The following is a 20,646-nucleotide window of genomic DNA, read 5'->3' as shown; positions in this document are numbered from 1 at the left end:
AAAAATTAGCTAGGCTTGTGAATCTATTTGCTTAATAAAACATAAACAGATTTAAAAATACATTTTTTATATTTTCTTTTTAATGTTAAGTGCAACCTCCACGATATTTTTATATGGGACACAAAAAAAACTGCTTATAGGTATATATATTCCTGAATTTATATATCGTTTTTTGTAATATTAGATTTATTTAATAGATTAGATTCAATTTGATTGTACTTTTGGTATTATCACGTTTTTCAAAAATTTTCGTTATAAATGTCGGCATGTTTTTAGAAAGGGAGGGTTATGTGGGACAACCACGATCAACATTAGACATTCAAGCATCAACAAAAAATCGAAAAACTTTTAAACGCTATCTGAAAATAAATCATATGCGTTAATGAATGCATAATGCTTTATAAAAAACAAGAAAAATATTATTAAGTATATTTTTTAGATTTTTTTCTTTAATGTTAACTTGAGTGCGGCCTCAATGGGATTCATACATGAAACACATATTAGCAAATTTTGTAAAAACTGCTTATAAACATGCATCCAATGCTGTACTGTCTTGAGCAAAGACATGATATATCTAAGAAAACATCGAATAAATACAATATTTTAAAAGATTTATATTTTTAACAGTCAGAAAACCATTGCCGAATGTAGCTTGATAGCCAACTTCGTACGTAGCCAAGGGACAACTTGGAACAAGTAATAAAATACCTAAACTAATGATAAGTAAATATAATTGTAGTACTTATTTAAGTAAAAGGTTCAAATTTATTTTTTCATTAGCAAGTTACAAAATATTTTTAAGATATCATATTTTAAAATGGGTTTTTAAGAAAATTGCTCATGTTACGAATGTCTATGTTGAAGTTGATAAGGCAATAAAAGGTCGCAAAAACAAGATACTTACATTTTGAAAACATTACCTGCTTAATAGATCATTTAAGAATGTAAAACAATAAAAAGATTGTTAAGTTTTAGAATCTTAAGCACTAAAAATAAGAAAATATGTTTGCACTTCAAACAAATAATAGCAGAGCAAATGCCTGATGCCAGGCGCACAGTTAAAGTGCTCTCCTCCTCGATTCTCATCCGAACGAAGGAGGTTGGTAATAAGCGCGCGGCCCATTTTCTATACGAAAAAGTGTATTTTAGTGAAGAAAAATGTCTGATTCTGCAGTTGCAACGTCCGCTTCCCCAGTGGCTGCCCCGTCAGTGTCAGTTGAGAAGAAGGTGGCCACCAAGAAGGCATCTGGATCCGCTGCCCCAAAGGTGAAAAGGGCTGCTGCCCCGCCATCGCATCCGCCAACTCAACAAATGGTGGACGCATCCATCAAGAATTTGAAGGAACGTGGCGGCTCATCGCTTCTGGCAATTAAGAAATACATCACTGCCACCTATAAATGCGATGCCCAGAAGCTGGCTCCATTCATCAAGAAATACTTGAAATCCGCCGTGGTCAATGGAAAGCTGATCCAAACCAAGGGAAAAGGGGCGTCTGGCTCATTTAAACTGTCGGCCTCCGCCAAGAAGGATCCGAAGCCGAAGCCTGCGTCTGCTGAGAAGAAGGTGAAAAGCAAGAAGGTAGCCGTCAAGAAGACCGGATCCACCGCCAAGAAAGCTGCCGCCGGAGCTGACGAGAAGAAGCCCAAGGCTAAGAAGGCTGTTACCACCAAAAAGAGAAGAAGAAAACCGAAAAGGCAAAGGCCAAGGATGCCAAGAAAACTGGAACCGTAAAGGCGAAGCCAACAGCAGCGAAGGCCAAGTCGATCGCAGCGAAGCCAAAGGCGGCGAAAGCACCAAAGGCCAAGCCAGCGGCGTCTGCTAAGCCCAAAAAGGCGGTGAAAAAAGCAGCTGCTCCTGCTACCGCTAAAAAGCCGAAAGCCAAGACTACGGCTGCCAAGAAGTAAATTGAGCAAAAGTACAGTACCTGGTACCTGCTCGCAATCGCTATTTTAGATTTCGATATCTGAAATTAGTTTAAACAAGCCCTTTTCAGGGCTACAACGTTCGTTAACAAGAGAAAGATACTTTCAATTTAAAACTTTGTACATTTTACTTATCCAATTATTTTGTTAGGCCGTTAGCATTTTTTTTTAAAGAAGTGTGGCCGCATTGATTTCAGCAGCTGTACCAGAGTATCTTAAAATGCAAGTCAAAGAATGTTCCTCGCCACTTTTTGCAGAAACTCGTTATCAATCGATGTTCATGATTTAATAACTATACTATAAAGCTCCAGAATAAGTTCTTCAGAAAAAAAAACACAAATTGAACTTATATCACGAATTTGATTGGCAAATGGTATATTGAAAATGTAGTTTCTTTGGTAAAATGTGTTGTGGCCCTGAAAAGGGCCGTTTTGGATCTTTCTGCCCATACGCAGCAAGAGAAAATTACTTGGAGCTGGTGTACTTGGTGACAGCCTTGGTTCCCTCACTGACGGCGTGCTTGGCCAACTCTCCGGGCAGGAGCAGGCGAACAGCCGTTTGGATCTCCCGACTGGTTATGGTCGAGCGCTTGTTGTAGTGAGCCAGACGAGACGCCTCGGCAGCAATGCGCTCGAAGATATCATTCACAAAGCTGTTCATGATGCTCATTGCCTTCGACGAAATGCCGGTGTCAGGGTGGACCTGCTTCAGGACCTTGTAAATGTAGATGGCGTAGCTCTCCTTCCTCTTGCGCTTCTTCTTCTTATCGGTCTTGGTGATGTTCTTCTGGGCTTTGCCAGCCTTCTTGGCTGCCTTTCCACTAGTTTTCGGCGGCATTATTCACTTCACTTATGATTTCACAAACACAACTCACTGATCATAATGGTGCCCAAGCGCGTTCAGCTTTATACTTTTTTTCGAGCAATGTTTTCAGGTCTAAGGCACCCACCCCTAAATGAACGCGCAGGCAGACGCAAAAGTATAAATATGTGGCTACCCGGGGCTCGTCGAGCATTCGTTTTCAGTGTGTAAAGTGAACTAAGTGAAATACTCGTAAAGAAAAATGTCTGGTCGTGGAAAAGGTGGCAAAGTGAAGGGAAAGGCAAAGTCCCGCTCTAACCGTGCCGGTCTTCAGTTCCCAGTGGGCCGTATTCACCGTTTGCTCCGCAAGGGCAACTATGCCGAGCGAGTTGGGGCCGGCGCTCCAGTTTACCTGGCTGCTGTGATGGAATATCTGGCCGCTGAGGTTCTCGAATTGGCTGGCAATGCTGCTCGTGACAACAAGAAGACTAGGATTATTCCTCGTCATCTGCAGCTGGCCATCCGCAACGACGAGGAGTTGAACAAACTACTCTCCGGCGTCACCATTGCCCAGGGTGGAGTGTTGCCCAACATCCAGGCTGTTCTGTTGCCCAAGAAGACCGAGAAGAAGGCTTAAACGTTTTAAATGCGGAGCCTACTACATACTTGTACATAAAAAATAAAACCCAACCGTCCTTTTCAGGACGACCAAGTTTTTACCAAAGAAGTGAAGATTTTTCAATACGTATATTATATCATTAAAACAAGAAATGTCGTTGAATAGCACTTGGTCAGAAATAAGATCTGGAATGTTCTAAGAAGTTCGTCGCCAAAAAGACGCATTTCCGTTAATGCTGTATCTGCAAGCGGTACAGCCTCTACAAAATACATACCTGAACCCATATCCATTTGAAATTTAATTTTGGTTCAATGCAATATGTATATGCAGTATCAACTTTCGAGTTCCCGGTCAGTATGCCAATAAATCAAAAAATTATTTGAAAATTTGTCTCCTTCGAAAATTTGAATGGTGGTCCTGAAAAGGACCGATTGCTGAATGAAGTACAAGCTGTACTAGTTTTTTAACCGCCGAAGCCGTACAGGGTGCGGCCTTGCCTCTTCAGAGCGTACACAACATCCATGGCTGTGACAGTCTTCCTCTTGGCGTGTTCGGTGTAGGTGACGGCATCGCGGATAACGTTCTCCAAGAACACCTTCAGAACGCCACGTGTTTCCTCGTAAATGAGTCCCGAGATGCGCTTCACACCGCTGCGACGAGCCAAACGGCGGATTGCTGGCTTAGTGATACCCTGGATGTTATCTCGCAGCACTTTGCGATGACGCTTGGCGCCTCCTTTTCCCAAGCCTTTGCCTCCTTTACCGCGACCAGTCATATTTCACTATTTTCTACTGTTAACACACTGCACGAAACGAAAGTCACTGAAGAACTAATTCCTGATTTTCGACGCACTCTTATTTATACCTAAAACCCCAGAAACACGAGCGAGTCCGAACGATATGTGCGTCCCGCTCTTCGCTCACCGCTCTCTGCTCGACAAGTGAGATGGCCTCTGCTTCCCTCTCTTTTCAACCCTCCTCGTTTTGCTATATAAGTAGGTAGCAAATGCAGCTATCGTTTATTGTTGTTTTGAAACGTGAAGTGAACGTGAACTCGAAAATGGCCCGTACCAAGCAAACCGCTCGGAAATCGACTGGTGGCAAGGCGCCACGCAAACAACTGGCTACTAAGGCCGCTCGCAAGAGCGCACCAGCCACCGGAGGCGTGAAGAAGCCCCATCGGTATCGCCCTGGAACTGTTGCCCTGCGTGAGATCCGTCGATACCAGAAGAGTACCGAGCTCCTGATCCGCAAGCTGCCTTTCCAGCGTCTGGTGCGTGAAATCGCTCAGGACTTCAAGACTGACCTGCGATTCCAGAGCTCGGCAGTGATGGCTCTGCAGGAAGCTAGCGAGGCCTATCTGGTTGGCCTCTTTGAAGATACCAACTTGTGCGCCATTCATGCCAAGCGTGTCACCATCATGCCCAAAGACATCCAGTTGGCCCGTCGCATTCGCGGCGAGCGTGCTTAAGTGTGCGTGCTGCCAATGCGCTAACATACTTTGTACAAATCGGTCCTTTTCAGGACCACAAATTACAGTCAATGAGATACAAATTTTTATCTGCAGGCTTCAACGTTAAAATAAAAAAAAAACTTTTCGACTCGTTCCTTCGTAAGTGGAGTTAATAATTGTATGTAACTTTTTGTGATTTGATAGAAATTAGAATTGATAAAATCAATAAATATTGGATTGGGTGGGGTTTTTAATGCGATGGAGCTGCTATGCGGCAGGGATGGTCAAGACTTTCAAGCATCAGAAAAAAACTAAAAAATATTACATGCGAGATGAACAAAAATTAGCTAGGCTTGTGAATCTATTTGCTTAATAAAACATAAACAGATTTAAAAATACATTTTTTATATTTTCTTTTTAATGTTAAGTGCAACCTCCACGATATTTTTATATGGGACACAAAAAAAACTGCTTATAGGTATATATATTCCTGAATTTATATATCGTTTTTTGTAATATTAGATTTATTTAATAGATTAGATTCAATTTGATTGTACTTTTGGTATTATCACGTTTTTCAAAAATTTTCGTTATAAATGTCGGCATGTTTTTAGAAAGGGAGGGTTATGTGGGACAACCACGATCAACATTAGACATTCAAGCATCAACAAAAAATCGAAAAACTTTTAAACGCTATCTGAAAATAAATCATATGCGTTAATGAATGCATAATGCTTTATAAAAAACAAGAAAAATATTATTAAGTATATTTTTTAGATTTTTTTCTTTAATGTTAACTTGAGTGCGGCCTCAATGGGATTCATACATGAAACACATATTAGCAAATTTTGTAAAAACTGCTTATAAACATGCATCCAATGCTGTACTGTCTTGAGCAAAGACATGATATATCTAAGAAAACATCGAATAAATACAATATTTTAAAAGATTTATATTTTTAACAGTCAGAAAACCATTGCCGAATGTAGCTTGATAGCCAACTTCGTACGTAGCCAAGGGACAACTTGGAACAAGTAATAAAATACCTAAACTAATGATAAGTAAATATAATTGTAGTACTTATTTAAGTAAAAGGTTCAAATTTATTTTTTCATTAGCAAGTTACAAAATATTTTTAAGATATCATATTTTAAAATGGGTTTTTAAGAAAATTGCTCATGTTACGAATGTCTATGTTGAAGTTGATAAGGCAATAAAAGGTCGCAAAAACAAGATACTTACATTTTGAAAACATTACCTGCTTAATAGATCATTTAAGAATGTAAAACAATAAAAAGATTGTTAAGTTTTAGAATCTTAAGCACTAAAAATAAGAAAATATGTTTGCACTTCAAACAAATAATAGCAGAGCAAATGCCTGATGCCAGGCGCACAGTTAAAGTGCTCTCCTCCTCGATTCTCATCCGAACGAAGGAGGTTGGTAATAAGCGCGCGGCCCATTTTCTATACGAAAAAGTGTATTTTAGTGAAGAAAAATGTCTGATTCTGCAGTTGCAACGTCCGCTTCCCCAGTGGCTGCCCCGTCAGTGTCAGTTGAGAAGAAGGTGGCCACCAAGAAGGCATCTGGATCCGCTGCCCCAAAGGTGAAAAGGGCTGCTGCCCCGCCATCGCATCCGCCAACTCAACAAATGGTGGACGCATCCATCAAGAATTTGAAGGAACGTGGCGGCTCATCGCTTCTGGCAATTAAGAAATACATCACTGCCACCTATAAATGCGATGCCCAGAAGCTGGCTCCATTCATCAAGAAATACTTGAAATCCGCCGTGGTCAATGGAAAGCTGATCCAAACCAAGGGAAAAGGGGCGTCTGGCTCATTTAAACTGTCGGCCTCCGCCAAGAAGGATCCGAAGCCGAAGCCTGCGTCTGCTGAGAAGAAGGTGAAAAGCAAGAAGGTAGCCGTCAAGAAGACCGGATCCACCGCCAAGAAAGCTGCCGCCGGAGCTGACGAGAAGAAGCCCAAGGCTAAGAAGGCTGTTACCACCAAAAAGACCGCAGAGAAGAAGAAAACCGAAAAGGCAAAGGCCAAGGATGCCAAGAAAACTGGAACCGTAAAGGCGAAGCCAACAGCAGCGAAGGCCAAGTCGATCGCAGCGAAGCCAAAGGCGGCGAAAGCACCAAAGGCCAAGCCAGCGGCGTCTGCTAAGCCCAAAAAGGCGGTGAAAAAAGCAGCTGCTCCTGCTACCGCTAAAAAGCCGAAAGCCAAGACTACGGCTGCCAAGAAGTAAATTTAGCAAAAGTACAGTACCTGGTACCTGCTCGCAATCGCTATTTTAGATTTCGATATCTGAAATTAGTTTAAACAAGCCCTTTTCAGGGCTACAACGTTCGTTAACAAGAGAAAGATACTTTCAATTTAAAACTTTGTACATTTTACTTATCCAATTATTTTGTTAGGCCGTTAGCATTTTTTTTTTAAAGAAGTGTGGCCGCATTGATTTCAGCAGCTGTACCAGAGTATCTTAAAATGCAAGTCAAAGAATGTTCCTCGCCACTTTTTGCAGAAACTCGTTATCAATCGATGTTCATGATTTAATAACTATACTATAAAGCTCCAGAATAAGTTCTTCAGAAAAAAAAACACAAATTGAACTTATATCACGAATTTGATTGGCAAATGGTATATTGAAAATGTAGTTTCTTTGGTAAAATGTGTTGTGGCCCTGAAAAGGGCCGTTTTGGATCTTTCTGCCCATACGCAGCAAGAGAAAATTACTTGGAGCTGGTGTACTTGGTGACAGCCTTGGTTCCCTCACTGACGGCGTGCTTGGCCAACTCTCCGGGCAGGAGCAGGCGAACAGCCGTTTGGATCTCCCGACTGGTTATGGTCGAGCGCTTGTTGTAGTGAGCCAGACGAGACGCCTCGGCAGCAATGCGCTCGAAGATATCATTCACAAAGCTGTTCATGATGCTCATTGCCTTCGACGAAATGCCGGTGTCAGGGTGGACCTGCTTCAGGACCTTGTAAATGTAGATGGCGTAGCTCTCCTTCCTCTTGCGCTTCTTCTTCTTATCGGTCTTGGTGATGTTCTTCTGGGCTTTGCCAGCCTTCTTGGCTGCCTTTCCACTAGTTTTCGGCGGCATTATTCACTTCACTTATGATTTCACAAACACAACTCACTGATCATAATGGTGCCCAAGCGCGTTCAGCTTTATACTTTTTTTCGAGCAATGTTTTCAGGTCTAAGGCACCCACCCCTAAATGAACGCGCAGGCAGACGCAAAAGTATAAATATGTGGCTACCCGGGCTCGTCGAGCATTCGTTTTCAGTGTGTAAAGTGAACTAAGTGAAATACTCGTAAAGAAAAATGTCTGGTCGTGGAAAAGGTGGCAAAGTGAAGGGAAAGGCAAAGTCCCGCTCTAACCGTGCCGGTCTTCAGTTCCCAGTGGGCCGTATTCACCGTTTGCTCCGCAAGGGCAACTATGCCGAGCGAGTTGGGGCCGGCGCTCCAGTTTACCTGGCTGCTGTGATGGAATATCTGGCCGCTGAGGTTCTCGAATTGGCTGGCAATGCTGCTCGTGACAACAAGAAGACTAGGATTATTCCTCGTCATCTGCAGCTGGCCATCCGCAACGACGAGGAGTTGAACAAACTACTCTCCGGCGTCACCATTGCCCAGGGTGGAGTGTTGCCCAACATCCAGGCTGTTCTGTTGCCCAAGAAGACCGAGAAGAAGGCTTAAACGTTTTAAATGCGGAGCCTACTACATACTTGTACATAAAAAATAAAACCCAACCGTCCTTTTCAGGACGACCAAGTTTTTACCAAAGAAGTGAAGATTTTCCAATACGTATATTATATCATTAAAACAAGAAATGTCGTTGAATAGCACTTGGTCAGAAATAAGATCTGGAATGTTCTAAGAAGTTCGTCGCCAAAAAGACGCATTTCCGTTAATGCTGTATCTGCAAGCGGTACAGCCTCTACAAAATACATACCTGAACCCATACCCATTTGAAATTTAATTTTGGTTCAATGCAATATGTATATGCAGTATCAACTTTCGAGTTCCCGGTCAGTATGCCAATAAATCAAAATATTATTTGAAAATTTGTCTCCTTCGAAAATTTGAATGGTGGTCCTGAAAAGGACCGATTGCTGAATGAAGTACAAGCTGTACTAGTTTTTTAACCGCCGAAGCCGTACAGGGTGCGGCCTTGCCTCTTCAGAGCGTACACAACATCCATGGCTGTGACAGTCTTCCTCTTGGCGTGTTCGGTGTAGGTGACGGCATCGCGGATAACGTTCTCCAAGAACACCTTCAGAACGCCACGTGTTTCCTCGTAAATGAGTCCCGAGATGCGCTTCACACCGCCGCGACGAGCCAAACGGCGGATTGCTGGCTTAGTGATACCCTGGATGTTATCTCGCAGCACTTTGCGATGACGCTTGGCGCCTCCTTTTCCCAAGCCTTTGCCTCCTTTACCGCGACCAGTCATATTTCACTATTTTCTACTGTTAACACACTGCACGAAACGAAAGTCACTGAAGAACTAATTCCTGATTTTCGACGCACTCTTATTTATACCTAAAACCCCAGAAACACGAGCGAGTCCGAACGATATGTGCGTCCCGCTCTTCGCTCACCGCTCTCTGCTCGACAAGTGAGATGGCCTCTGCTTCCCTCTCTTTTCAACCCTCCTCGTTTTGCTATATAAGTAGGTAGCAAATGCAGCTATCGTTTATTGTGTTTTGAAACGTGAAGTGAACGTGAACTCGAAAATGGCCCGTACCAAGCAAACCGCTCGGAAATCGACTGGTGGCAAGGCGCCACGCAAACAACTGGCTACTAAGGCCGCTCGCAAGAGCGCACCAGCCACCGGAGGCGTGAAGAAGCCCCATCGGTATCGCCCTGGAACTGTTGCCCTGCGTGAGATCCGTCGATACCAGAAGAGTACCGAGCTCCTGATCCGCAAGCTGCCTTTCCAGCGTCTGGTGCGTGAAATCGCTCAGGACTTCAAGACTGACCTGCGATTCCAGAGCTCGGCAGTGATGGCTCTGCAGGAAGCTAGCGAGGCCTATCTGGTTGGCCTCTTTGAAGATACCAACTTGTGCGCCATTCATGCCAAGCGTGTCACCATCATGCCCAAAGACATCCAGTTGGCCCGTCGCATTCGCGGCGAGCGTGCTTAAGTGTGCGTGCTGCCAATGCGCTAACATACTTTGTACAAATCGGTCCTTTTCAGGACCACAAATTACAGTCAATGAGATACAAATTTTTATCTGCAGGCTTCAACGTTAAAATAAAAAAAAAACTTTTCGACTCGTTCCTTCGTAAGTGGAGTTAATAATTGTATGTAACTTTTTGTGATTTGATAGAAATTAGAATTGATAAAATCAATAAATATTGGATTGGGTGGGGTTTTTAATGCGATGGAGCTGCTATGCGGCAGGGATGGTCAAGACTTTCAAGCATCAGAAAAAAACTAAAAAATATTACATGCGAGATGAACAAAAATTAGCTAGGCTTGTGAATCTATTTGCTTAATAAAACATAAACAGATTTAAAAATACATTTTTTATATTTTCTTTTTAATGTTAAGTGCAACCTCCACGATATTTTTATATGGGACACAAAAAAAACTGCTTATAGGTATATATATTCCTGAATTTATATATCGTTTTTTGTAATATTAGATTTATTTAATAGATTAGATTCAATTTGATTGTACTTTTGGTATTATCACGTTTTTCAAAAATTTTCGTTATAAATGTCGGCATGTTTTTAGAAAGGGAGGGTTATGTGGGACAACCACGATCAACATTAGACATTCAAGCATCAACAAAAAATCGAAAAACTTTTAAACGCTATCTGAAAATAAATCATATGCGTTAATGAATGCATAATGCTTTATAAAAAACAAGAAAAATATTATTAAGTATATTTTTTAGATTTTTTTCTTTAATGTTAACTTGAGTGCGGCCTCAATGGGATTCATACATGAAACACATATTAGCAAATTTTGTAAAAACTGCTTATAAACATGCATCCAATGCTGTACTGTCTTGAGCAAAGACATGATATATCTAAGAAAACATCGAATAAATACAATATTTTAAAAGATTTATATTTTAACAGTCAGAAAAACCATTGCCGAATGTAGCTGATAGCCAACTTCGTACGTAGCCAAGGGACAACTTGAACAAGTAATAAAATACCTAAACTAATGATAAGTAATATAATTGTAGTACTTATTTAAGTAAAAGGTTCAAATTTATTTTTTCATTAGCAAGTTACAAAATATTTTTAAGATATCATATTTTAAAATGGGTTTTTAAGAAAATTGCTCATGTTACGAATGTCTATGTTGAAGTTGATAAGGCAATAAAAGGTCGCAAAAACAAGATACTTACATTTTGAAAACATTACCTGCTTAATAGATCATTTAAGAATGTAAAACAATAAAAAGATTGTTAAGTTTTAGAATCTTAAGCACTAAAAATAAGAAAATATGTTTGCACTTCAAACAAATAATAGCAGAGCAAATGCCTGATGCCAGGCGCACAGTTAAAGTGCTCTCCTCCTCGATTCTCATCCGAACGAAGGAGGTTGGTAATAAGCGCGCGGCCCATTTTCTATACGAAAAAGTGTATTTTAGTGAAGAAAAATGTCTGATTCTGCAGTTGCAACGTCCGCTTCCCCAGTGGCTGCCCCGTCAGTGTCAGTTGAGAAGAAGGTGGCCACCAAGAAGGCATCTGGATCCGCTGCCCCAAAGGTGAAAAGGGCTGCTGCCCCGCCATCGCATCCGCCAACTCAACAAATGGTGGACGCATCCATCAAGAATTTGAAGGAACGTGGCGGCTCATCGCTTCTGGCAATTAAGAAATACATCACTGCCACCTATAAATGCGATGCCCAGAAGCTGGCTCCATTCATCAAGAAATACTTGAAATCCGCCGTGGTCAATGGAAAGCTGATCCAAACCAAGGGAAAAGGGGCGTCTGGCTCATTTAAACTGTCGGCCTCCGCCAAGAAGGATCCGAAGCCGAAGCCTGCGTCTGCTGAGAAGAAGGTGAAAAGCAAGAAGGTAGCCGTCAAGAAGACCGGATCCACCGCCAAGAAAGCTGCCGCCGGAGCTGACGAGAAGAAGCCCAAGGCTAAGAAGGCTGTTACCACCAAAAAGACCGCAGAGAAGAAGAAAACCGAAAAGGCAAAGGCCAAGGATGCCAAGAAAACTGGAACCGTAAAGGCGAAGCCAACAGCAGCGAAGGCCAAGTCGATCGCAACGAAGCCAAAGGCGGCGAAAGCACCAAAGGCCAAGCCAGCGGCGTCTGCTAAGCCCAAAAAGGCGGTGAAAAAAGCAGCTGCTCCTGCTACCGCTAAAAAGCCGAAAGCCAAGACTACGGCTGCCAAGAAGTAAATTTAGCAAAAGTACAGTACCTGGTACCTGCTCGCAATCGCTATTTTAGATTTCGATATCTGAAATTAGTTTTAAACAAGCCCTTTTCAGGGCTACAACGTTCGTTAACAAGAGAAAGATACTTTCAATTTAAAACTTTGTACATTTTACTTATCCAATTATTTTGTTAGGCCGTTAGCATTTTTTTTTTTAAAGAAGTGTGGCCGCATTGATTTCAGCAGCTGTACCAGAGTATCTTAAAATGCAAGTCAAAGAATGTTCCTCGCCACTTTTTGCAGAAACTCGTTATCAATCGATGTTCATGATTTAATAACTATACTATAAAGCTCCAGAATAAGTTCTTCAGAAAAAAAAACACAAATTGAACTTATATCACGAATTTGATTGGCAAATGGTATATTGAAAATGTAGTTTCTTGGTAAAATGTGTTGTGGCCCTGAAAAGGGCCGTTTTGGATCTTCTGCCCATACGCAGCAAGAGAAAATTACTTGGAGCTGGTGTACTTGGTGACAGCCTTGGTTCCCTCACTGACGGCGTGCTTGGCCAACTCTCCGGGCAGGAGCAGGCGAACAGCCGTTTGGATCTCCCGACTGGTTATGGTCGAGCGCTTGTTGTAGTGAGCCAGGACGAGACGCCTCGGCAGCAATGCGCTCGAAGATATCATTCACAAAGCTGTTCATGATGCTCATTGCCTTCGACGAAATGCCGGTGTCAGGGTGGACCTGCTTCAGGACCTTGTAAATGTAGATGGCGTAGCTCTCCTTCCTCTTGCGCTTCTTCTTCTTATCGGTCTTGGTGATGTTCTTCTGGGCTTTGCCAGCCTTCTTGGCTGCCTTTCACTAGTTTTCGTGCGGCATTATTCACTTCACTTATGATTTCACAAACACAACTCACTGATCATAATGGTGCCCAAGCGCGTTCAGCTTTATACTTTTTTTCGAGCAATGTTTCAGGTCTAAGGCACCCACCCCTAAATGAACGCGCAGGCAGACGCCAAAAGTATAAATATGTGGCTACCCGGGGCTCGTCGAGCATTCGTTTTCAGTGTGTAAAGTGAACTAAGTGAAATACTCGTAAAGAAAAATGTCTGGTCGTGGAAAAGGTGGCAAAGTGAAGGGAAAGGCAAAGTCCCGCTCTAACCGTGCCGGTCTTCAGTTCCCAGTGGGCCGTATTCACCGTTTGCTCCGCAAGGGCAACTATGCCGAGCGAGTTGGGGCCGGCGCTCCAGTTTACCTGGCTGCTGTGATGGAATATCTGGCCGCTGAGGTTCTCGAATTGGCTGGCAATGCTGCTCGTGACAACAAGAAGACTAGGATTATTCCTCGTCATCTGCAGCTGGCCATCCGCAACGACGAGGAGTTGAACAAACTACTCTCCGGCGTCACCATTGCCCAGGGTGGAGTGTTTGCCCAACATCCAGGCTGTTCTGTTGCCCAAGAAGACCGAGAAGAAGGCTTAAACGTTTTAAATGCGGAGCCTACTACATACTTGTACATAAAAAATAAAACCCAACCGTCCTTTTCAGGACGACCAAGTTTTTACCAAAGAAGTGAAGATTTTTCAATACGTATATTATATCATTAAAACAAGAAATGTCGTTGAATAGCACTTGGTCAGAAATAAGATCTGGAATGTTCTAAGAAGTTCGTCGCCAAAAAGACGCATTTCCGTTAATGCTGTATCTGCAAGCGGTACAGCCTCTACAAAATACATACCTGAACCCATACCCATTTGAAATTTAATTTTGGTTTCAATGCAATAGTGTATATGCAGTATCAACTTTCGAGTTCCCGGTCAGTATGCCAATAAATCAAAAAATTATTTGAAAATTTGTCTCCTTCGAAAATTTGAATGGTGGTCCTGAAAAGGACCGATTGCTGAATGAAGTACAAGCTGTACTAGTTTTTTTAACCGCCGAAGCCGTACAGGGTGCGGCCTTGCCTCTTCAGAGCGTACACAACATCCATGGCTGTGACAGTCTTCCTCTTGGCGTGTTCGGTGTAGGTGACGGCATCGCGGATAACGTTCTCCAAGAACACCTTCAGAACGCCACGTGTTTCCTCGTAAATGAGTCCCGAGATGCGCTTCACACCGCCCGCGACGAGCCAAACGGCGGATTGCTGGCTTAGTGATACCCTGGATGTTATCTCGCAGCACTTTGCGATGACGCTTGGCGCCTCCTTTTCCCAAGCCTTTGCCTCCTTTACCGCGACCAGTCATATTTCACTATTTTCTACTGTTAACACACTGCACGAAACGAAAGTCACTGAAGAACTAATTCCTGATTTTCGACGCACTCTTATTTATACCTAAAACCCCAGAAACACGAGCGAGTCCGAACGATATGTGCGTCCCGCTCTTCGCTCACCGCTCTCTGCTCGACAAGTGAGATGGCCTCTGCTTCCCTCTCTTTTCAACCCTCCTCGTTTTGCTATATAAGTAGGTAGCAAATGCAGCTATCGTTATTGTGTTTTGAAACGTGAAGTGAACGTGAACTCGAAAATGGCCCGTACCAAGCAAACCGCTCGAAATCGACTGGTGGCAAGGCGCCACGCAAACAACTGGCTACTAAGGCCGCTCGCAAGAGCGCACCAGCCACCGGAGGCGTGAAGAAGCCCCATCGGTATCGCCCTGGAACTGTTGCCCTGCGTGAGATCCGTCGATACCAGAAGAGTACCGAGCTCCTGATCCGCAAGCTGCCTTTCCAGCGTCTGGTGCGTGAAATCGCTCAGGACTTCAAGACTGACCTGCGATTCCAGAGCTCGGCAGTGATGGCTCTGCAGGAAGCTAGCGAGGCCTATCTGGTTGGCCTCTTTGAAGATACCAACTTGTGCGCCATTCATGCCAAGCGTGTCACCATCATGCCCAAAGACATCCAGTTGGCCCGTCGCATTCGCGGCGAGCGTGCTTAAGTGTGCGTGCTGCCAATGCGCTAACATACTTTGTACAAATCGGTCCTTTTCAGGACCACAAATTACAGTCAATGAGATACAAATTTTTATCTGCAGGCTTCAACGTTAAAATAAAAAAAAAACTTTTCGACTCGTTCCTTCGTAAGTGGAGTTAATAATTGTATGTAACTTTTTGTGATTTGATAGAAATTAGAATTGATAAAATCAATAAATATTGGATTGGGTGGGGTTTTTAATGCGATGGAGCTGCTATGCGGCAGGGATGGTCAAGACTTTCAAGCATCAGAAAAAAACTAAAAAATATTACATGCGAGATGAACAAAAATTAGCTAGGCTTGTGAATCTATTTGCTTAATAAAACATAAACAGATTTAAAAATACATTTTTTATATTTTCTTTTTAATGTTAAGTGCAACCTCCACGATATTTTTATATGGGACACAAAAAAAACTGCTTATAGGTATATATATTCCTGAATTTATATATCGTTTTTTGTAATATTAGATTTATTTAATAGATTAGATTCAATTTGATTGTACTTTTGGTATTATCACGTTTTTCAAAAATTTTCGTTATAAATGTCGGCATGTTTTTAGAAAGGGAGGGTTATGTGGGACAACCACGATCAACATTAGACATTCAAGCATCAACAAAAAATCGAAAAACTTTTAAACGCTATCTGAAAATAAATCATATGCGTTAATGAATGCATAATGCTTTATAAAAAACAAGAAAAATATTATTAAGTATATTTTTTAGATTTTTTTCTTTAATGTTAACTTGAGTGCGGCCTCAATGGGATTCATACATGAAACACATATTAGCAAATTTTGTAAAAACTGCTTATAAACATGCATCCAATGCTGTACTGTCTTGAGCAAAGACATGATATATCTAAGAAAACATCGAATAAATACAATATTTTAAAAGATTTATATTTTTAACAGTCAGAAAACCATTGCCGAATGTAGCTTGATAGCCAACTTCGTACGTAGCCAAGGGACAACTTGGAACAAGTAATAAAATACCTAAACTAATGATAAGTAAATATAATTGTAGTACTTATTTAAGTAAAAGGTTCAAATTTATTTTTTCATTAGCAAGTTACAAAATATTTTTAAGATATCATATTTTAAAATGGGTTTTTAAGAAAATTGCTCATGTTACGAATGTCTATGTTGAAGTTGATAAGGCAATAAAAGGTCGCAAAAACAAGATACTTACATTTTGAAAACATTACCTGCTTAATAGATCATTTAAGAATGTAAAACAATAAAAAGATTGTTAAGTTTTAGAATCTTAAGCACTAAAAATAAGAAAATATGTTTGCACTTCAAACAAATAATAGCAGAGCAAATGCCTGATGCCAGGCGCACAGTTAAAGTGCTCTCCTCCTCGATTCTCATCCGAACGAAGGAGGTTGGTAATAAGCGCGCGGCCCATTTTCTATACGAAAAAGTGTATTTTAGTGAAGAAAAATGTCTGATTCTGCAGTTGCAACGTCCGCTTCCCCAGTGGCTGCCCCGTCAGTGTCAGTTGAGAAGAAGGTGGCCACCAAGAAGGCATCTGGATCCGCTGCCCCAAAGGTGAAAAGGGCTGCTGCCCCGCCATCGCATCCGCCAACTCAACAAATGGTGGACGCATCCATCAAGAATTTGAAGGAACGTGGCGGCTCATCGCTTCTGGCAATTAAGAAATACATCACTGCCACCTATAAATGCGATGCCCAGAAGCTGGCTCCATTCATCAAGAAATACTTGAAATCCGCCGTGGTCAATGGAAAGCTGATCCAAACCAAGGGAAAAGGGGCGTCTGGCTCATTTAAACTGTCGGCCTCCGCCAAGAAGGATCCGAAGCCGAAGCCTGCGTCTGCTGAGAAGAAGGTGAAAAGCAAGAAGGTAGCCGTCAAGAAGACCGGATCCACCGCCAAGAAAGCTGCCGCCGGAGCTGACGAGAAGAAGCCCAAGGCTAAGAAGGCTGTTACCACCAAAAAGACCGCAGAGAAGAAGAAAACCGAAAAGGCAAAGGCCAAGGATGCCAAGAAAACTGGAACCGTAAAGGCGAAGCCAACAGCAGCGAAGGCCAAGTCGATCGCAGCGAAGCCAAAGGCGGCGAAAGCACCAAAGGCCAAGCCAGCGGCGTCTGCTAAGCCCAAAAAGGCGGTGAAAAAAGCAGCTGCTCCTGCTACCGCTAAAAAGCCGAAAGCCAAGACTACGGCTGCCAAGAAGTAAATTGAGCAAAAGTACAGTACCTGGTACCTGCTCGCAATCGCTATTTTAGATTTCGATATCTGAAATTAGTTTAAACAAGCCCTTTTCAGGGCTACAACGTTCGTTAACAAGAGAAAGATACTTTCAATTTAAAACTTTGTACATTTTACTTATCCAATTATTTTGTTAGGCCGTTAGCATTTTTTTTTTAAAGAAGTGTGGCCGCATTGATTTCAGCAGCTGTACCAGAGTATCTTAAAATGCAAGTCAAAGAATGTTCCTCGCCACTTTTTGCAGAAACTCGTTATCAATCGATGTTCATGATTTAATAACTATACTATAAAACTCCAGAATAAGTTCTTCAGAAAAAAAAACACAAATTGAACTTATATCACGAATTTGATTGGCAAATGGTATATTGAAAATGTAGTTTCTTTGGTAAAATGTGTTGTGGCCCTGAAAAGGGCCGTTTTGGATCTTTCTGCCCATACGCAGCAAGAGAAAATTACTTGGAGCTGGTGTACTTGGTGACAGCCTTGGTTCCCTCACTGACGGCGTGCTTGGCCAACTCTCCGGGCAGGAGCAGGCGAACAGCCGTTTGGATCTCCCGACTGGTTATGGTCGAGCGCTTGTTGTAGTGAGCCAGACGAGACGCCTCGGCAGCAATGCGCTCGAAGATATCATTCACAAAGCTGTTCATGATGCTCATTGCCTTCGACGAAATGCCGGTGTCAGGGTGGACCTGCTTCAGGACCTTGTAAATGTAGATGGCGTAGCTCTCCTTCCTCTTGCGCTTCTTCTTCTTATCGGTCTTGGTGATGTTCTTCTGGGCTTTGCCAGCCTTCTTGGCTGCCTTTCCACTAGTTTTCGGCGGCATTATTCACTTCACTTATGATTTCACAAACACAACTCACTGATCATAATGGTGCCCAAGCGCGTTCAGCTTTATACTTTTTTTCGAGCAATGTTTTCAGGTCTAAGGCACCCACCCCTAAATGAACGCGCAGGCAGACGCAAAAGTATAAATATGTGGCTACCCGGGGCTCGTCGAGCATTCGTTTTCAGTGTGTAAAGTGAACTAAGTGAAATACTCGTAAAGAAAAATGTCTGGTCGTGGAAAAGGTGGCAAAGTGAAGGGAAAGGCAAAGTCCCGCTCTAACCGTGCCGGTCTTCAGTTCCCAGTGGGCCGTATTCACCGTTTGCTCCGCAAGGGCAACTATGCCGAGCGAGTTGGGGCCGGCGCTCCAGTTTACCTGGCTGCTGTGATGGAATATCTGGCCGCTGAGGTTCTCGAATTGGCTGGCAATGCTGCTCGTGACAACAAGAAGACTAGGATTATTCCTCGTCATCTGCAGCTGGCCATCCGCAACGACGAGGAGTTGAACAAACTACTCTCCGGCGTCACCATTGCCCAGGGTGGAGTGTTGCCCAACATCCAGGCTGTTCTGTTGCCCAAGAAGACCGAGAAGAAGGCTTAAACGTTTTAAATGCGGAGCCTACTACATACTTGTACATAAAAAATAAAACCCAACCGTCCTTTTCAGGACGACCAAGTTTTTACCAAAGAAGTGAAGATTTTCCAATACGTATATTATATCATTAAAACAAGAAATGTCGTTGAATAGCACTTGGTCAGAAATAAGATCTGGAATGTTCTAAGAAGTTCGTCGCCAAAAAGACGCATTTCCGTTAATGCTGTATCTGCAAGCGGTACAGCCTCTACAAAATACATACCTGAACCCATACCCATTTGAAATTTAATTTTGGTTCAATGCAATATGTATATGCAGTATCAACTTTCGAGTTCCCGGTCAGTATGCCAATAAATCAAAAAATTATTTGAAAATTTGTCTCCTTCGAAAATTTGAATGGTGGTCCTGAAAAGGACCGATTGCTGAATGAAGTACAAGCTGTACTAGTTTTTTAACCGCCGAAGCCGTACAGGGTGCGGCCTTGCCTCTTCAGAGCGTACACAACATCCATGGCTGTGACAGTCTTCCTCTTGGCGTGTTCGGTGTAGGTGACGGCATCGCGGATAACGTTCTCCAAGAACACCTTCAGAACGCCACGTGTTTCCTCGTAAATGAGTCCCGAGATGCGCTTCACACCGCCGCGACGAGCCAAACGGCGGATTGCTGGCTTAGTGATACCCTGGATGTTATCTCGCAGCACTTTGCGATGACGCTTGGCGCCTCCTTTTTCCCAAGCCTTTGCCTCCTTTACCGCGACCAGTCATATTTCACTATTTTCTACTGTTAACACACTGCACGAAACGAAAGTCACTGAAGAACTAATTCCTGATTTTCGACGCACTCTTATTTATACCTAAAACCCCAGAAACACGAGCGAGTCCGAACGATATGTGCGTCCCGCTCTTCGCTCCACCGCTCTCTGCTCGACAAGTGAGATGGCCTCTGCTTCCCTCTCTTTTCAACCCTCCTCGTTTTGCTATATAAGTAGGTAGCAAATGCAGCTATCGTTTATTGTGTTTTGAAACGTGAAGTGAACGTGAACTCGAAAAATGGCCCGTACCAAGCAAACCGCTCGGAAATCGACTGGTGGCAAGGCGCCACGCAAACAACTGGCTACTAAGGCCGCTCGCAAGAGCGCACCAGCCACCGGAGGCGTTGAAGAAGCCCATCGGTATCGCCCTGGAACTGTTGCCCTGCGTGAGATCCGTCCGATACCAGAAGAGTACCGAGCTCCTGATCCGCAAGCTGCCTTTCCAGCGTCTGGTGCGTGAAATCGCTCAGGACTTCAAGACTGACCTGCGATTCCAGAGCTCGGCAGTGATGGCTCTGCAGGAAGCTAGCGAGGCCTATCTGGTTGGCCTCTTTGAAGATACCAACTTGTGCGCCATTCATGCCAAGCGTGTCACCATCATGCCCAAAGACATCCAGTTGCCCGTCGCATTCGCGGCGAGCGTGCTTAAGTGTGCGTGCTGCCAATGCGCTAACATACTTTGTACAAATCGGTCCTTTTCAGGACCACAAATTACAGTCAATGAGATACAAATTTTTATCTGCAGGCTTCAACGTTAAAATAAAAAAAAAAATTTCGACTCGTTCCTTCGTAAGTGGAGTTAATAATTGTATGTAACTTTTTGTGATTTGATAGAAATTAGAATTGATAAAATCAATAAATATTGGATTGGGTGGGGTTTTTAATGCGATGGAGCTGCTATGCGGCAGGGGATGGTCAAGACTTTCAAGCATCAGAAAAAAACTAAAAAATATTACATGCGAGATGAACAAAAATTAGCTAGGCTTGTGAATCTATTTGCTTAATAAAACATAAACAGATTTAAAAATACATTTTTTATATTTTCTTTTTAATGTTAAGTGCA

The 20,646-nt window shown here is 42.8% G+C and overlaps 16 protein-coding genes and 1 pseudogene across 19 annotated transcripts; 9 read left to right on the top strand and 8 right to left on the bottom strand.

Annotated features, from left to right (window-relative positions):
• Positions 1-1,158: 1,158 nt before the first annotated feature.
• Positions 1,159-1,731, top strand: LOC119559251 (histone H1-like). Its single transcript, XM_037872322.1, has one exon. It carries the CDS (start codon positions 1,159-1,161, stop codon positions 1,729-1,731), a length of 573 nt encoding a protein of 190 aa, XP_037728250.1.
• A 549-nt stretch (positions 1,732-2,280) lies between these two features.
• LOC119559196 (histone H2B) lies at positions 2,281-2,958 on the bottom strand. Of its 2 annotated transcripts, XM_037872260.1 has the most exons (2): positions 2,797-2,958; positions 2,281-2,742 (listed from the first exon to the last, which is right to left on the bottom strand). In XM_037872260.1, the coding sequence occupies exon 2, from the start codon at positions 2,589-2,591 to the stop codon at positions 2,388-2,390; it is 204 nt and encodes a 67-aa protein (XP_037728188.1). In that variant the 5' UTR covers positions 2,592-2,742; positions 2,797-2,958; the 3' UTR covers positions 2,281-2,387. The 2 variants fall into 2 exon arrangements, with proteins under 2 accessions (XP_037728188.1, XP_037728187.1); XM_037872259.1 differs by having other exon boundaries at positions 2,281-2,955.
• LOC119559189 (histone H2A) lies at positions 2,932-3,428 on the top strand. Its single transcript, XM_037872250.1, has one exon. It carries the CDS (start codon positions 2,986-2,988, stop codon positions 3,358-3,360), a length of 375 nt encoding a protein of 124 aa, XP_037728178.1. The 5' UTR covers positions 2,932-2,985; the 3' UTR covers positions 3,361-3,428.
• A 325-nt stretch (positions 3,429-3,753) lies between these two features.
• LOC119559215 (histone H4-like) lies at positions 3,754-4,158 on the bottom strand. The gene has a single exon (XM_037872285.1). It carries the CDS (start codon positions 4,115-4,117, stop codon positions 3,806-3,808), a length of 312 nt encoding a protein of 103 aa, XP_037728213.1. The 5' UTR covers positions 4,118-4,158; the 3' UTR covers positions 3,754-3,805.
• A 2,112-nt stretch (positions 4,159-6,270) lies between these two features.
• Positions 6,271-7,132, top strand: LOC119559171 (histone H1-like). Its single transcript, XM_037872232.1, has one exon. It carries the CDS (start codon positions 6,291-6,293, stop codon positions 7,041-7,043), a length of 753 nt encoding a protein of 250 aa, XP_037728160.1. The 5' UTR covers positions 6,271-6,290; the 3' UTR covers positions 7,044-7,132.
• Positions 7,133-7,420: 288 nt separating this feature from the next.
• Positions 7,421-8,068, bottom strand: LOC119559203 (histone H2B). Of its 2 annotated transcripts, XM_037872273.1 has the most exons (2): positions 7,937-8,064; positions 7,421-7,882 (listed from the first exon to the last, which is right to left on the bottom strand). In XM_037872273.1, exon 2 carries the CDS (start codon positions 7,729-7,731, stop codon positions 7,528-7,530), a length of 204 nt encoding a protein of 67 aa, XP_037728201.1. In that variant the 5' UTR covers positions 7,732-7,882; positions 7,937-8,064; the 3' UTR covers positions 7,421-7,527. The 2 variants fall into 2 exon arrangements, with proteins under 2 accessions (XP_037728201.1, XP_037728200.1); XM_037872272.1 differs by having other exon boundaries at positions 7,421-8,068.
• A 5-nt stretch (positions 8,069-8,073) lies between these two features.
• LOC119559187 (histone H2A) lies at positions 8,074-8,574 on the top strand. The gene has a single exon (XM_037872248.1). It carries the CDS (start codon positions 8,125-8,127, stop codon positions 8,497-8,499), a length of 375 nt encoding a protein of 124 aa, XP_037728176.1. The 5' UTR covers positions 8,074-8,124; the 3' UTR covers positions 8,500-8,574.
• A 318-nt stretch (positions 8,575-8,892) lies between these two features.
• On the bottom strand, positions 8,893-9,297 carry LOC119559205 (histone H4). Its single transcript, XM_037872275.1, has one exon. The coding sequence runs from the start codon at positions 9,254-9,256 to the stop codon at positions 8,945-8,947; it is 312 nt and encodes a 103-aa protein (XP_037728203.1). The 5' UTR covers positions 9,257-9,297; the 3' UTR covers positions 8,893-8,944.
• Positions 9,298-11,405: 2,108 nt separating this feature from the next.
• LOC119559172 (histone H1-like) lies at positions 11,406-12,215 on the top strand. The gene has a single exon (XM_037872233.1). The coding sequence runs from the start codon at positions 11,426-11,428 to the stop codon at positions 12,176-12,178; it is 753 nt and encodes a 250-aa protein (XP_037728161.1). The 5' UTR covers positions 11,406-11,425; the 3' UTR covers positions 12,179-12,215.
• Positions 12,216-12,638: 423 nt separating this feature from the next.
• Positions 12,639-13,213, bottom strand: LOC119559250 (annotated as a pseudogene).
• LOC119559192 (histone H2A-like) lies at positions 13,207-13,703 on the top strand. Its single transcript, XM_037872252.1, is given in 2 exon segments — positions 13,207-13,582; positions 13,584-13,703. Coding segments are annotated over 2 exon segments (375 nt in total). The 5' UTR covers positions 13,207-13,261; the 3' UTR covers positions 13,638-13,703.
• A 382-nt stretch (positions 13,704-14,085) lies between these two features.
• On the bottom strand, positions 14,086-14,439 carry LOC119559214 (histone H4-like). The gene is given in 2 exon segments (XM_037872284.1): positions 14,086-14,274; positions 14,276-14,439. Coding segments are annotated over 2 exon segments (312 nt in total). The 5' UTR covers positions 14,399-14,439.
• An 83-nt stretch (positions 14,440-14,522) lies between these two features.
• On the top strand, positions 14,523-15,470 carry LOC119559249 (histone H3-like). Its single transcript, XM_037872321.1, has 2 exons — positions 14,523-14,563; positions 14,664-15,470. Exons 1-2 carry the CDS (start codon positions 14,523-14,525, stop codon positions 15,088-15,090), a joined length of 468 nt encoding a protein of 155 aa, XP_037728249.1. The 3' UTR covers positions 15,091-15,470.
• A 1,078-nt stretch (positions 15,471-16,548) lies between these two features.
• On the top strand, positions 16,549-17,638 carry LOC119559179 (histone H1-like). The gene is made up of 2 exons (XM_037872239.1): positions 16,549-17,433; positions 17,491-17,638. Exon 1 carries the CDS (start codon positions 16,569-16,571, stop codon positions 17,319-17,321), a length of 753 nt encoding a protein of 250 aa, XP_037728167.1. The 5' UTR covers positions 16,549-16,568; the 3' UTR covers positions 17,322-17,433; positions 17,491-17,638.
• A 111-nt stretch (positions 17,639-17,749) lies between these two features.
• LOC119559195 (histone H2B) lies at positions 17,750-18,375 on the bottom strand. Of its 2 annotated transcripts, XM_037872258.1 has the most exons (2): positions 18,215-18,375; positions 17,750-18,160 (listed from the first exon to the last, which is right to left on the bottom strand). In XM_037872258.1, exon 2 carries the CDS (start codon positions 18,007-18,009, stop codon positions 17,806-17,808), a length of 204 nt encoding a protein of 67 aa, XP_037728186.1. In that variant the 5' UTR covers positions 18,010-18,160; positions 18,215-18,375; the 3' UTR covers positions 17,750-17,805. The 2 variants fall into 2 exon arrangements, with proteins under 2 accessions (XP_037728186.1, XP_037728185.1); XM_037872257.1 differs by having other exon boundaries at positions 17,750-18,373.
• LOC119559184 (histone H2A) lies at positions 18,350-18,853 on the top strand. Its single transcript, XM_037872245.1, has one exon. It carries the CDS (start codon positions 18,404-18,406, stop codon positions 18,776-18,778), a length of 375 nt encoding a protein of 124 aa, XP_037728173.1. The 5' UTR covers positions 18,350-18,403; the 3' UTR covers positions 18,779-18,853.
• A 318-nt stretch (positions 18,854-19,171) lies between these two features.
• On the bottom strand, positions 19,172-20,164 carry LOC119559248 (histone H4-like). The gene is made up of 2 exons (XM_037872319.1): positions 19,913-20,164; positions 19,172-19,517 (listed from the first exon to the last, which is right to left on the bottom strand). Exons 1-2 carry the CDS (start codon positions 20,162-20,164, stop codon positions 19,224-19,226), a joined length of 546 nt encoding a protein of 181 aa, XP_037728247.1. The 3' UTR covers positions 19,172-19,223.
• Between the last annotated feature and the right edge of the window lie 482 nt (positions 20,165-20,646).

The sequence above is a fragment of the Drosophila subpulchrella genome, unplaced genomic scaffold (assembly GCF_014743375.2).
Source record: "Drosophila subpulchrella strain 33 F10 #4 breed RU33 unplaced genomic scaffold, RU_Dsub_v1.1 Primary Assembly Seq19, whole genome shotgun sequence".
Classification (NCBI taxonomy): Eukaryota; Metazoa; Arthropoda; class Insecta; order Diptera; family Drosophilidae; genus Drosophila; species Drosophila subpulchrella.
This window is presented reverse-complemented; position numbering and strand designations above follow the sequence as displayed.

Excerpts from the sequence above, each read along its gene's own strand:
- LOC119559187 (XM_037872248.1), top strand. The coding sequence starts at position 8,125 with ATGTCTGGTCGTGGAAAAGGTGGCAAAGTGAAGGGAAAGGCAAAGTCC.
- LOC119559195 (XM_037872257.1), bottom strand. The coding sequence starts at position 18,177 with ATGCCGCCGAAAACTAGTGGAAAGGCAGCCAAGAAGGCTGGCAAAGCC.
- LOC119559205 (XM_037872275.1), bottom strand. The coding sequence starts at position 9,256 with ATGACTGGTCGCGGTAAAGGAGGCAAAGGCTTGGGAAAAGGAGGCGCC.
- LOC119559189 (XM_037872250.1), top strand. The coding sequence starts at position 2,986 with ATGTCTGGTCGTGGAAAAGGTGGCAAAGTGAAGGGAAAGGCAAAGTCC.
- LOC119559179 (XM_037872239.1), top strand. The coding sequence starts at position 16,569 with ATGTCTGATTCTGCAGTTGCAACGTCCGCTTCCCCAGTGGCTGCCCCG.
- LOC119559203 (XM_037872272.1), bottom strand. The coding sequence starts at position 7,899 with ATGCCGCCGAAAACTAGTGGAAAGGCAGCCAAGAAGGCTGGCAAAGCC.
- LOC119559251 (XM_037872322.1), top strand. The coding sequence starts at position 1,159 with ATGTCTGATTCTGCAGTTGCAACGTCCGCTTCCCCAGTGGCTGCCCCG.
- LOC119559215 (XM_037872285.1), bottom strand. The coding sequence starts at position 4,117 with ATGACTGGTCGCGGTAAAGGAGGCAAAGGCTTGGGAAAAGGAGGCGCC.
- LOC119559184 (XM_037872245.1), top strand. The coding sequence starts at position 18,404 with ATGTCTGGTCGTGGAAAAGGTGGCAAAGTGAAGGGAAAGGCAAAGTCC.
- LOC119559171 (XM_037872232.1), top strand. The coding sequence starts at position 6,291 with ATGTCTGATTCTGCAGTTGCAACGTCCGCTTCCCCAGTGGCTGCCCCG.
- LOC119559248 (XM_037872319.1), bottom strand. The coding sequence starts at position 20,164 with ATGAATGGCGCACAAGTTGGTATCTTCAAAGAGGCCAACCAGATAGGC. Across the intron at positions 19,518-19,912 it reads TTCAACGCCTCCGGTGGCTG|GAGGCAAAGGCTTGGGAAAA; the intron begins GTGCGCTCTTGC and ends GTCGCGGTAAAG.
- LOC119559196 (XM_037872259.1), bottom strand. The coding sequence starts at position 2,759 with ATGCCGCCGAAAACTAGTGGAAAGGCAGCCAAGAAGGCTGGCAAAGCC.
- LOC119559249 (XM_037872321.1), top strand. The coding sequence starts at position 14,523 with ATGTGCGTCCCGCTCTTCGCTCACCGCTCTCTGCTCGACAA. Across the intron at positions 14,564-14,663 it reads CACCGCTCTCTGCTCGACAA|TGAACGTGAACTCGAAAATG; the intron begins GTGAGATGGCCT and ends TGAAACGTGAAG.
- LOC119559172 (XM_037872233.1), top strand. The coding sequence starts at position 11,426 with ATGTCTGATTCTGCAGTTGCAACGTCCGCTTCCCCAGTGGCTGCCCCG.